At 39.7% G+C, this 13,716-nt stretch overlaps 1 protein-coding gene across 22 annotated transcripts in view; it reads left to right on the top strand.

Annotated features, from left to right (window-relative positions):
- Window positions 1-11,124, top strand: part of EYA4 (EYA transcriptional coactivator and phosphatase 4) — a 390,196-nt gene extending 379,072 nt beyond the window's left edge. For all 22 annotated transcript variants that reach the window (XM_077486829.1, XM_077486826.1, XM_077486831.1 and 19 more), the window contains 3 exons: window positions 2,227-2,348; window positions 4,299-4,399; window positions 10,168-11,124. In XM_077486829.1, the coding sequence (XP_077342955.1) occupies window positions 2,227-2,348; window positions 4,299-4,399; window positions 10,168-10,248 (304 nt within the window). In that variant the 3' untranslated portion in view covers window positions 10,249-11,124. The remainder of the gene's footprint in view (window positions 1-2,226; window positions 2,349-4,298; window positions 4,400-10,167) is intronic.
- Window positions 11,125-13,716: the final 2,592 nt, after the last annotated feature.

The following is a 13,716-nucleotide window of genomic DNA, read 5'->3' as shown; positions in this document are numbered from 1 at the left end:
CATGGCAGCAATGATGAATTAACCATCCAGGCCAACTCTTCCCTGGCACTTCAAGAATGAGCTCTCCAGCTCACAATACCAGCAACCACATATAAATAAAGACAAATAGAGCCACAGTAGTGTGAATCCACAGAACACTTTATTTTTAAAGTCCAGTAAAATCAAAAATATTTTATTTTTCAATAAAAACGACCTTATTTAAATAAAAATAAAAAAAGTCCAGTAAAATCACTCACATTTTGAATGCATTTCCAAGTCCTTATATGTACAGAGAAACAGGGGTTCTGAGTCGCAATGCCAAAATGCGTGATGACGAGTCCTGGCCCCATCCTACACTTTTTTTTATAGAGGTTGACATCTTCAGGAGATTGAGAATTGCAATTTACAAGATATTTTCACATGCATTAGGGTATTCACACTTTTTTAAATTTTTAAAATTTTTTTGAAGATATGCAATCGTCTGTGTATATTATTATATATTCACAGAATGAATGTGTAAATATTTTTTTCACTTTGAGGATTAGCATTGCCTCTTAGCTTGTTTTAAATCATCATCATGCCTGGCGAAGACGTACTGCGTGGCCCTGAAATGTAAATGAAATGTACTTTATGATCTTTGGTATGCTGGCAAAATATTTTTTCTATGCTTTTTTTTATTAACCAGTCAGAATAAGAGACAACACCCATTAACTTCAGGCCATTCCCAGTATAGTTTTTTCCAGAGTATGGCTGGAAAATAAGTGATTTTAAATGATGTCTGTGTCTTCATAGAGGAATGTTCACTTTCTGATAACTCCCCAAAACTATACCTGGATAGGAAGTGAGATGAATTCCCACCATAATACAGCGTGGATTGATATCTCCAGAGTATTCCCCAACTGATAAACATGTAGTTCTTAAATTCTTCTGCTTCTCTACACCCATATAAGACATCTCTCTATACCTAATCCTAAAGAATTACATTTGATATCACCATTCACATTACAGAGACACAACATAAACATAATATACAGTCACAAAAATTGCTATTTTTAAATAACACTCAAACATATCTTTAAACAAATCAATTCACTCATTAATAAAGACATAAGCCTTAGATATTGATGCTGATTTATGTATATATTCTATCTGTGTGGGGTAATCATGGCCAGGCTCAGTGGTCCATATTTTGAGCATGACATTTATGGAAAGTTTTGGACCTAGGAATATGTTAGAATAAAAAAAGATTGTGAATTGATCCAAAATACATATTTTTATTTCTCACATATAACAATGCATACATTGTTGATATAATTATTGGTTATAGTGTAAATTGATACACTAAGCACAATGTAGCCCTTGTAAATCCAGTTTTTCTTAAAATGGACCTTGCAGTAAAATACAAGGTCAATTTCACTGCCTGGGCCCCTTCCTCCTGCAAAGTCAAACTCTTCTTGGAAAGATTCCTGGGGAACACAAAGCTACTGAAATGTCACAAGAAGACACTCTGACAATGAACTAAAGTGTCTTCGAGATTTTACCTGCTCTGCATTTAACAGGAATCTTCCCAGAAGGATTGTGATATCACAATGCAAAAGACAGGAGTGAAAAGAGTATAAAATCTAACTATCCTAACTGTACAGTACAGGCCATAGGCAAAGTATTCATAGAAACAACAAAAGTACACCACCTGTGCAAAAATGTAGAGTCCCAGTAAGGGAACTGAGAATAGTGGGTTTTCTGTGATGGGCCTAATGTATTGTGAACTGAGCCTATAGATTGAGTATTGGAGATATTTTTGTTATACTGTGGACCATTTTCTTGCTGGCACAAAAAAAAAAAGCTTTTCTATTGTAAAAATGTAAAATCACATCTTTATTTTCACATTGTAATTCAATTACTACTAACATATTCCTATTAATCTTAGTGATCTTGAAGTTTGTAAACTTACTTTGTGAAGATCACATACACATTTATTTCCTTGAATTCTGTGATTTGTATTTTCTATGTCCTGTGAGTAGGCACTGCTGTGTCACGCATTTCACAGAGCCTGCCTTCTGAACTACAGAGGAGCTGAGAGGAGGAGTTTCAGGAAGCAGTCAGTACAGGAATCACTCCTTGCCCGCAGCAAGGTCCCATGGGATATTAAACTTCTTTGAAGGCAGAGAGTGATATAATTGGAGCTGTATAATAAATTAGTACTATAAAGTAATTTAATTAATGTGAACTATGTTCTTTCTTTTTCAGGAGTAATAGTGTGAATGTCTTGGTGACGACAACGCAGCTTATTCCAGCACTTTCAAAGGTTTTGCTATATAGTCTAGGAGGAGTATTTCCAATTGAGAATATATATAGTGCAACAAAAATAGGTAAGAGCATTGGTTATTGTTCAAGTAGAAATAACCAAAATGCTAAATGTGGATAATCGAATACCAGCCAGTTTTAATATTTCCATTTTGATAAATGTGTTCTTTTTATGTATTCATTTACAATAAAATTGCAATGTGTTTAAACAGGCACACAGGCAATTGGTGCAAGTACTTTGCAGAGGTAAAACCTTCTTTCCAGCTTGGGACGGGCACCCTTCACCCAATGGATGGAAAATAGACAACTGCATTCCTTCTCCATTCTCTCTCTCATAAGGAATCCTTTTCTAGAGACACAGATTCAATTGAATTCTTACTTCTTCAGGATTCTCCACCCATACGTACGCATTCAGCAGTTTATAAGGTCCTCCTCTCCAAGATTCATCCTGACCTCCTGGAGTACACAACCAAATGGGCTGCAGACCTGGACACTCAGTTGTCAGATGAGAACTGAGAGAAGTCTTTTTCTTTTACCCATCGATTATCCCTAGCGAGCAAAGCACAAGAGTTCAATTTTAAATTGCTTACTAGGTGGTATTGGTGCCCAATTTTGCTTCATATGATTTTCCCTACAATCTCTGACCCTTTGTGGAGCTGCTTTACAGTTATCGGTTCCTTACTACACATTTGGTGGGAATAACCCCCTAGCCATGCCGTCTGGGATCTTGTTTTAGGTATCTACACTGCAGTCACAGATAGGACTGTCCCTAACACACCAAAAGTGGTTTTACTGTCCATTCTATCAGGTTCTAACAGGTCTGTACAAGCGTATCAAATGGCATATCTTGCAACACTGCTTGCCTGGTGTGCAGCTGTTTATTCCCCGCCACTGATGAATCACCAGACTTGGCTCCCCTGGAATGTTTATAAAGCATCATCTGAGCTATAAGACCTTCTGGCTGGGTAATATCCAGTCAGTTTATCTTTCTCTTTTGGTGGAAACCCCCCCTTGCTTGTTTGGGGGCCTTCATTAGGTGGGGTTCCCTGCCCCACCCTGCCTTTCTCTTCAGTCACCTCCCCTATTTCCCTACCCTCCCCTTTTTTTTGTTTCATGGATCAGGATTGAGCTCTATGGTGGCCAATTAATGCTTGGTGCTATATTCATCCCCTCCTTGGGGAAGGGAAGCTGCAATAATGTGCTGATCTACTGAGCGGGGCACCATTCTTGTGCTGGGATTTATATTATATGATCATCATTTCTGTCTATACCATTCAGCCACATACCTATTGTCCTCGATGTCTGGCTATCTGTGATTATGTATCACCCTATCTGGGCCCAAGATGTGTGCCTATATTTGTATGTCTAATTTTTTTTTTTACTTATTATTTATATTGTTTTTTCCTTTTCCTGTGCATTGTGGATGTATTTCTTTCTCCCTCATCACAGTTTGTGAGGGAATATTTTTTATTTATTTTTGTATTCTCTGTAAATCTTCAATAACCTTAGATTGAACACAAAATTGCAATGTGTTAAAGTGTATGTACAGCCAAAAAATATCACAGCAAAAATGTTAAACTAAATGTAAAAACAAAATAATTATGCACTTTTACTTTTGTGTGTTGTCCATAACAGCCAGTCACTTTTCAAGCTATTTCTCAAGGATGAGTTGAAAAAAAAAAAAAAAGGAATGTGTGCGGTTTCCTAGAACAATCCCCACTTTTCCTTTTGGATCTTTTTTCATATACAGTATGAGCAGCACTTTTTTAAAATTTCTGACACAGAGTTTTCTAACAAGTTTGAGTTTAATTCTGCTCAGTAAATTCTGTGCAAATGACTATAGCTAAGTCAGTCACGGAAGTAAGCCTTGCCTTATTTTCAGACAAAGAACATTGTTTTCAGTGTGTAACGTTCAGATTTGGCTCTCATGTAACTTATGTTGTGATGGGGAGTACCCACGTTGAGCAGCATACTGCTTATCAGGTTACTGAATTCTGCTCTCATTTATCTTACAGGGAAAGAAAGTTGCTTTGAACGCATAATACAGAGGTTTGGCAGAAAAGTAGTATATGTTGTAATTGGGGATGGTGTAGAAGAAGAACAGGCCGCAAAAAAGGTAAAAAGTCTTACTGCTTGCCATTAACATTGTATTTACGTGTGTGTGTGTGTGTGTGTGTGTGTGCGTGTGTGTTTGTGTATGTATTGGAATAATCCCACTCTGTGCTAAACTTTTTTTTTTTAAGTTGACTGTAAAGGAAAACATTTGTGGATTGGCACAGAGCAATCCTCTTCTCAGGTCCCCCGTCGATGCCCTGAGCCCCTCCCCCTTGTTAAGTGCCCCCAAAGCAAGACACTTGCTGGGTGGGCACTCATACATGCTCGCTCTTGAGCCAGCTCTCTGTGTCCATAAGGCACAGGGAGCGTGGCTCAGCCCCACCCCCCATTCCCACCTTACTGGCTGTAATTGACAGCAGCGGGTGCCAGTGGCTCCTGTTGCTGCATCTCAGCCATTCAGTAGAGAGAGTCCCAGGAGAACCTTGGGGCTTGTGGTCTTGTGCACATTGCTGGATCAAAATCGGGCTTGGATAAGTATAGGAGGGCTGAGAGGAGAGCTGCCCAACACATGATTCTACCTCATGTATAGAATACATGAAGGTAAAAAAAACTTCAGCCTTTACAACCATTTTTTTTTTTTTTTTTAAATTGTAATTTTTATTGAGAGAATTTTTTTACAGAAAATGAAAAGATACAGAACTGACAATATTCAAAGAAAATCTGGTGCATACCTTATTGGAGAGACTGTTATAACCTCATGGTGACTACAGATATACAGTAGCAATGGAAGGATAAAAATAAATAACTAAAAGAAAACAAAGCAAAATAAAATGCAGAAAGGAAATAAACAACAGAAAAGTTTTACGTAAAACCTTATGAAAATAAAAAGGCTGAGAGACAACACATATCGTAAAGCAGAGGTTGGGGTCTTGAGCAGGTGCTTCAATAACGTAACTAATATCTGACATAAGAGGGTTACATACCACTATAAATTTCCTCAGGAGGTAAGGTAAGCTTCAAATGGCCTTTGGGCCAGCAGAAACAGACTTGAAGTACCGACACAATACAAAACATCAGGGAGCCAGAAGGTCAGGGAACACTAGGGGACGGGCACCAACCGGGTGGCTAGGGGTACCAAGGGCTCCCGTGGGAGCCCAAAAATCGAGGCATCCCATGGGGCCCAGATCACGCCAAACCGGTCAATCCCATCCTCCACCATAGCCGTCAAATGCTCCATCCTGCGTATGTCCCCGACGGTTTGTATCAGCTGAGTCTGGGTTGGGGGCTGAGTAGACAACCAATTAGAGGGGATAGCTCTTTTAGCAGCAAGCAGCACATAGGAAGCTAATTTATTAGCTGCCTTCCCCAACTCCGGGAAGGGAAGGCCTAGGAGAAGGTGGACAGGATCCAATGGAATGGGGGTGTCAAAAATTTGCTGGAGCATGTGAGATACCATGGACCAGAAAGGAGTAATTAAAGCGCATTGCCAAAAGATATGATAATGCGTGCCCTTGGTCCTCCCACACCTCCAGCACATGGGAGAAAGAGAGGCGTCATACCGATGAATAACCTCGGGGGTCCTATACCAGAACAGTAGGACTTTATATGCTGTCTCTCTCTGTGCCACACATCTGGAAATTTTAGAGGTGGAGGACCAAATTCTGGACCATTGTGGGAGAGTGATTTGTTGATTAAGGAGCTGCGTCCACTTGCCCATGTAGGAGTGGGATAGGGCAGTGAGAGAGGACCTCTGCTGGAGTATATGGTAAATACTAGAGATAAGCTTTGCTTGGTAGGGGCCCTGGGAGCAGAGCAGCTCAAAAGGCATCGGTGTGGAGAGGGAGAGAGAGGGGGAAAGAGTTGAAAAGTAGTGAGTTATCTGGAGGTATGAATACCGCATGTGGTTAGGGAGTTGACTGTCGGTTTGGAGGGCCGAAAAGGGCTTAAGTTTACGCGTGACAGGGTGAACGAAGTGGCGGAGCTGGAACAATCCCTCTCTAGCCCAGGGAAACATACGAACATGCGATAGACTGTCAGGAATTAAAGGATTAAACAGCACATTAGAGAGGGGGGAACAGGGTGATGACAATGCAAATTTGGAAGAGCAGGAACGCCACAGTCTAAGCGTGAACAACATGGGACCCAGGCATAGATCCAGAAGCCCGGGGTCCCCCATTGTCCCCGGCGACCACGCCAAGGAGCAGGGATGGGTCGGATATAGGGAACCCATCTCAATCTCCGTCCCTTTACAACCATTTTAAGGGTGCGTTTAAACTCCAATTTACCAATAAATGGTTCTCTTTTATGTTGGACACTTTTAATGCTAACTAACGGCAAGATTTGGATAGAGTGGCAAAGGTTTAGAACCACGTAGGAATGTTTGTGTCCTTGCTAGGGACATTTGCTCTCTCTAATTTTCCCAGAAATGTCAATGTCACCAGGAATGAAATTAAGGGTAAATCAAACATTTTGAATTGCCACCTAAACCAGAATAGAGGGGAAATATTTCAATAAGGACACTTGTTCTTGTTGCAGATATCTAAAAGGGTATTTCCCTCACATTGGAAAGATATCCTCCCACGTCCTATTGAGTCTACATGACAGCATGTGCATGGAAATCTCCTTAATAAGATACAGCAGAAAACACTGACAGTGTTACCCCCTCCCCTACTTTATTCAAAATTGAAAAAAAGTTTTGTCTTTGGATATACTGTATGCTTAGTTTCTGTCTAAAGCCTATTAATAATAGATAGCTAACTTGTTGGTTCACCATATATGTTTGAAATATGAATCCATAAAGCACAATCGGAACAGCACTGATTTACAATCTTTAGATTGTTATTGGAGTTTAGGAGAATACCAGGTACAATATTCCTAAAGACTAACTGTGATAAAATCAAAAAATTATAATAAACATATAATGTAGTTTACTAACCCATATAGTGAAACAAACAAAAACCCATAGCAATAAGTAGAAACTTAGAAACTAGCACTTACATTAAGCAGCAGGCACATTGCAAAGCATCTTGAAAATCATAATGCCGCGTACACACGATCAAACTATCCGGCGGACAATTCGACCGTGTGTGGGCTTTGGCGGACTTTTTCTTCCCAAAAGTCCGGCGGACTTTGAAAGAAGTCTTGACTCAAAATTGTCTGCTGGATTCGGTTTTCCGGCGGACAATCCGCTGGCCTGTGTGCTAGTCCGCCAGACTTTCCAAATGAACGGACTAGCCCACACATGGACCTAGTCTGCCTGAAAAGTCAGTTCGTGTGTACGTGGCATAAAAGTCAGTACTAAGGCCCAGAAGGTAAGAGAGAGCAGACCAGAGACAAGATTAAAAGACAACGGTCACTCTTTGCTTACAAGAGGGCACCTCTGGCTGCAAATGACACTGTGGATTCCAGCACTTACTGCTTTCTTGACAAATATTGACAATGGAAGAAGGAAGCTGTCATATGTAGTAGCTTAAGAAAAACAAAGTTACATCCGAGTATGTGGTCAGGCCAAATTGTTAGCTCATCCCTTTTGCTACCCTCCTGAAAATGTGTAATGTCACTACTTCAGCTAATAGACAGACCGAAGTTTAAACTCTGGAAACCACAAAACCAGGTAATTTTATTGGTTACAAATGCTGTTGTTTAATGTTGTTGCACCTGGTTGAAATACCAGAGCCTCGTGGTTAATACCCGGTTTCAAAGCATGCTGACCACCATCTAATTTTTATGTTACTTTAACAGCATTTAAAACCAAATAGTTGAAATAGTCAAGCCTTGCTTAATTTCTAGTACTGATGCAATACAATCTCACAAGAACCTACATTCATAGAAGATGTAGGAAATGATTACATCATTAATGCAATATAAATATAGTAACAACTATGCATTATATTATTAGGCATATCAGCAACAGCTAATCATAATAACCAAATGGGTGTTTATTTACAAAAAAATCCCACCGACTCAAGTGCTACATGCCTCACACAGAACAAGGCACATTGACAGCCTGCTGTGGCTAGTAAAGCGCAAGTCTTTTTAACCAAAAAAATGAGTTGGTAATGTATCCTTGCACTATTGATGGCATAAAGTACTGTTAAAAGGGAAAGCCAGGCAAACAGCTGAATATGCAAATTAAATATATATATCAATATATCTGTTTAGTGTTTTAACTGCCAAAAGATTTTCACAGCCAATTTCTGGGCCTGAGCACATATGCCCCACATTACAATCTTGCAGGTGATAGACTTATTTCTTGGTTTCTCCAGCCTGCTCATTGGACAATTAATTAACCTCATATTCTCTGTCAAGTTAGATAGGAGATTATTCAGGAACATTAGAGGATTAAGCTAGGGGTGGCATTTGCCCCCCAGGCCAGATATTTTGATCTGGTGTATGGAGTGGATATAATTTAGATACCTTGATATGTAATGTGCCCAAATAAAACTAATGTAAAATTTTGTGTCACAGTAAGCAATGTCCTTCTGGCCTTATTGAGACCAGAGACTGGTAAAGTCTTAGAAAACCTGCCATGCTTCAACTGTGATAAAAATAAAAGTTTGGGAATACAACATTTTTATTAATTGCTGGAATGCTCTGGGTGAGGCTGTGTGTTTCTGTGGGGGACTGGTGTTATGGTACTTTGCAGCACACTTGGTTGCCCTGAAAGGAATGAGGTTTCTGGAAGGGGCTGGGGCACTATGGGAGGCTTGAAGCTCTGAAGAAAACTGGGGGCAGTGAGGGGGCTCGAGGTACTGTGAAAGGTTCAGCAGTATGGTGAGGACTGGCATCACAGTGGGAGGTTGAGGGGCAATGTGGCCCACTATAGAATGCTGTAGCACTATTGAAACTGGGAAGCACTATGGCAGGTTAGGGAATTTTCAGCTGGATTAAGGCCCAGCAGGAAAGAAGCCAAAACTTGGAAGTGGTCTAGTACCCAGTAGTTGAGCAGCACGTCTTTTGGAATAATCCATCTTTCACCATGGTCACTGATCACAGTGCAACATGCATGGTAGTACGCTTACCTGGTGAACATTCTTGGTTGTGTTTTTCCCCCTATCCAAAAAGCAGTAAAGAAGAGTTGGGAATAGTAGATCCTACGGAAGCCTTATTCACACTTCAGCTAGGCATCTTTAATTGTTTTCCTGGTCTTGCTTTAGCATCTGTACAAGTGTACAGGTTTGCATGTTTTTGCATGTGTTTTCAGGTTTTAGTGATTTTCTAAAATTATTTTTAGCCAAGGGAAGGTAACCTACTAGGAAAGCAAACATGACAAATACACATTACATGCATTTTCATCCATTTTTCGCATGTCAGGTACTCCTATTAAAATCAGTTTGGACCAAAACACATGATTCTGCCCCAAAAGAAGCATATGTACTTTTTTTGCAACAAAGATTAGGATGCAAGCCACACTACAGTCAGGTGTGAATGGGTGTAATAGAAATAAAAGTTTCAAGCGTTCAAGTGCTTCTGGTGAAGCTTCAAACTGCACTTCAAATTAGGTGCAAATGGGGCTTAATTGTTCAGTGTATCTAAATCACAAGAGTTTCTGGTTTCTGAAGTAAATAAAAAATTCTTTCTTGGGTAAAACTGCAAACATATATCTATTTCAGCTCTTTACCCAGAATTTCAAATTTCAATGTATACATATCAATAACCGGTATCATCAAGTGCACGGAGAAAGAGATTGAATCTGATGTGGCTCAAACCTCTATGCTAATTAGTTGTAATGAGGGTGCTCTCAGCATTCGGATTTCTCTCTAGAATGCTATTTTTACCTGTGACTAATGTACCTATAGTATAATTTTAACCTTTTTATTTTCAATGCAGAATAACATGCCTTTTTGGAGAATATCAAGTCATTCAGATCTTCTGGCTCTACATCAAGCACTGGAATTAGAATATTTGTAACTATTTGCAACGTGGACGGCCTTTTTTTTACATGTATATAAATATATATTTTAAGTACACACTGAATTTTTATGTGTGATTTAATGCCTCAGGCTTTTTACACACATGGACTGTCTTAACAAATTAAAGGAAATACATTACAATGACAAATAATTCAGACTGCTAGAGGAGAGACAATGGAAACACTGAGTGCGGCATAGAGACTCTTTGATCTTGGACCGTTGATAGTTGAAAGCATTGGCCAAAGCAAAGCCTTCATTTTTAGCACCGTAAAGGAGCATGTAGGTGCAGGACTCTGCCGAAGTGTGGCGCATGCTTTCCAACCGAAGAGGTGGTGTTCAACATTCCTCATAATGGGATCTCATTCTCAGCACTGAGGTGTGAATCAGACATAAACCTACCTAACCCGGAAAATCTGAATTTAGAATGCACTCCAGCTATATGATGACAATCATGTCTAGACCTGTAATTTTGTGTAAATTATTGAAAAAAAAAATAATAATAATTTACTGTGATTTTATTAGCAGCTGATTTTGAAAATTGATGTTACGTTTGTGTTTTTTTTTTTTTTTTTTTTTTGCAGAGGGATGGTTGGGAAGTGGGTGATGAGATTTAAAAAAAGATTATTGCGCTGTCTGTTTTATAGGTTTGGCAATCCAAATGTGCATACTGATTTGTTGTGCCTTAAAGACAAGACAGTGTTTGTGTGTTACAATGTAATTTTGGGTAAAAAAAGAAAACTAACAGTTATGTGAACTCTTCAGTCAGAATGATTTCTTCGTTCATGACCAAACTGACCTATACAAAAGGAAAAAGCTACATCATCAGCAGCTATTATTTGTTGCAGGAATAAATAATAAAAAAAAAATCATGGCATTATGTTTAATAGTTATTTAAATTGAAACTCCAGCGAATACTACAGGAATGCTAAACTATTGATCTCATTATATTTCCTGAGTCAAATTTCACCCAATGCAGTAAGTAGATGTTTAGAAATTTACGTGTTTGCTTTTATTTCTCACTGTTTTAATTTACCTAATATTGATTGATGGATTGTTTGATTCTTCACAAACCAGACACATCTACATGCAAATATTCAAGCAAATCCTATATGTTTGCATTGCTAATTCTTCTTATTTCCTCATTACTATTTTTTTAAGAGTTTGCAGTTCAGAGCGTGCCCAAATCAGTGTTTGTCTGTTTGTGTCACTGATAACATCTGTCAAACCCAAGGAGAATAAGTAAGGTAAGGTCAGACAGGTGTCAGATAGGCGATTCCGCTGTTGGTGATGCATTACCAGTGGCAGAACATCAATGTAAAACTCCTAACAGGTGTAATTTCCACATTATCCCAGAATGCTGCTAGGGAAGGAGCAGTGATGCAATGACATCTCATTGGTCCATCCAGCAAAGAAGCAACTCTGTTGGAAAAGGTAAGTGGTCAGCATCATCAGGATCCCTTGTCTTGCATTACTGTGAGGCCCCCCTGAGACTTGTGCATTGCAGTAAACTACACATTTCATCCTGCATTACCACATCACACTTTAACATATGTCACATTGTGGGTTGCATTGCGGTGCAATTTATTTAGAGTGCCATCTTAATGCTCAACTACAGTGGGGGACAACACATCAGAACCACAGCACAGTATGTACTGTGCACTGCAAAAAATAAATTGTTCAGTTTTGTCCATTTCCGATACAGAGACAATTTCAAATGCAAGCAATAAGGAATTCATTAAAGCTGCTATTCAGGCAGAAGGGCATTTAACACTTTAACCACTACAATACAGGGCACTTTCACCCCCTTCCTTCCCAGCCCAATTTTCAGCTTTCAGCGCTCTAGCGCTTTCAGTGACAATTGCGCGGTCATGCTACACTGTACCCAAATGAAATTGTTATCATTTTGTTCGCACAAATAGAGCTTTATTTTGGTGTTATTTATTCACGACTCTGTTTTTTTTTTTGCGATATAAGCGCAAAAATAGCGGAAATTTGGAAAAAAAACAATATTTTCTTTTTTCTATTTGAAAAGAAATCCAATAAAATCAAATTTTGTCATAAATTTAAGCCAAAATGTATTCTGCTACATGTTTTTGGTAAAAAAAATTCCGTTAAGTTATAATAATTGGTTTGTGTGATCACGGACATATGTACGCAAATGATCATGTACATATGTGTGCAGGTGATCACGTACATATGTGTGCAGATAATCATTGGGACATGTGATTTTAGTGGGACATATGTGGGGGACATGTTTTTATTATTAGGGACATGTGTTTTTATTATTTGGGGACATGTATGTTTTGGGGACATGTGTGTTTTGGGGACATATGTGGGGACTGTGTTTGTACTGTGTGGTGTGTTGTGTGTTTACACTACACTGATGATCAGTGAGTAAAAAGCTGTAAAAAGCAGCCCATACTCACTGATCATCAGCCGGCTGCAGCGTTCTGCTCTCCTCTCCTCAGCGGTGACTTCCGTGTGAGGAGAGCCGATTGCCTAGCAACCGGCTGTTTGTTTACATCACATGACGGCCGTGATTGGACACGGCCGTCATGTGATCAGGAGGGCCAATCACAGAGCCCTCCTGCCGATCTGAGATGTGCCGTGTCCGGGTGACACGAGCACATCGGGATCGCGCCGCTGCGTGGGCGCGCGCGCGCGATCCCGCTACTCCTGAAGGACGTTCCTGAACGTCCTATCAGGAGTAGACGGCTCCCACCCGGCCGTATATATGCATTGGCCGGGTGGGAAGTGGTTAAATTTGGTAGCACTAAACCAGTGGTCTCCAAACTGCGGCCTCTGGGTTAGATGCGGCCCTTCGCCTGCCTTTATCCAGCCCACTTTTTCTCCCAGGGACATCAAGGATAGGGCACAATTCCTCCCATTGACACGTATGATGGGGCACTATTTCTCCCACTCACACCGATAAGTGACTATTCCTCCTATTGATACCAACTATGGGGCACTGTTCCTTTCATGGAGACCAATGATTCCCCACCCTATAACAGGATGGGCCATTGTTTACTCCCACTGATGCCAGGACATTGTTTTCTACTCCCACTGGCCACAGTCAGGCCCCTCTAAAGTCCGAAAGACAGTAAACTGTCCCTTTGTTTAAGTTTGGAGAACCCTGCACTAAACCAAAAAGCAAATAAATATATTCAGTGATTGATTTATTTCAGTTGTGATTTTAGACATGCTTTTGTTGTAAGTATAGACATACATTTCACAGCTTGTAGTCAAATATTAGGAGATGTTTTAAAGTATTGCACAGACATCATGAATATGCCATTATTAGGTTTGGATATTTTGTGTCAGGTTATCATAATATATTAACTTTATGCATTTTTTTTTTTTGTAATGTGACTTCAGACAATGTTAATAGATGGTACACATGAAAGTTTTGTTAGAGTTGGTACTGCAACAGCTACGGCTTGCCATCTTTGTGTCATGTTGTCTAGAT

The sequence above is a fragment of the Lithobates pipiens genome, unplaced genomic scaffold (genome assembly GCF_037356315.1).
Source record: "Lithobates pipiens isolate NorthernLeopardFrog02 unplaced genomic scaffold, aLitPip1_a1.2 Scaffold_18, whole genome shotgun sequence".
Classification (NCBI taxonomy): domain Eukaryota; kingdom Metazoa; phylum Chordata; class Amphibia; order Anura; family Ranidae; genus Lithobates; species Lithobates pipiens.
The sequence above is the reverse complement of the archived record's forward strand: the minus strand, read 5'-3'. Positions and strand labels throughout refer to the sequence as shown.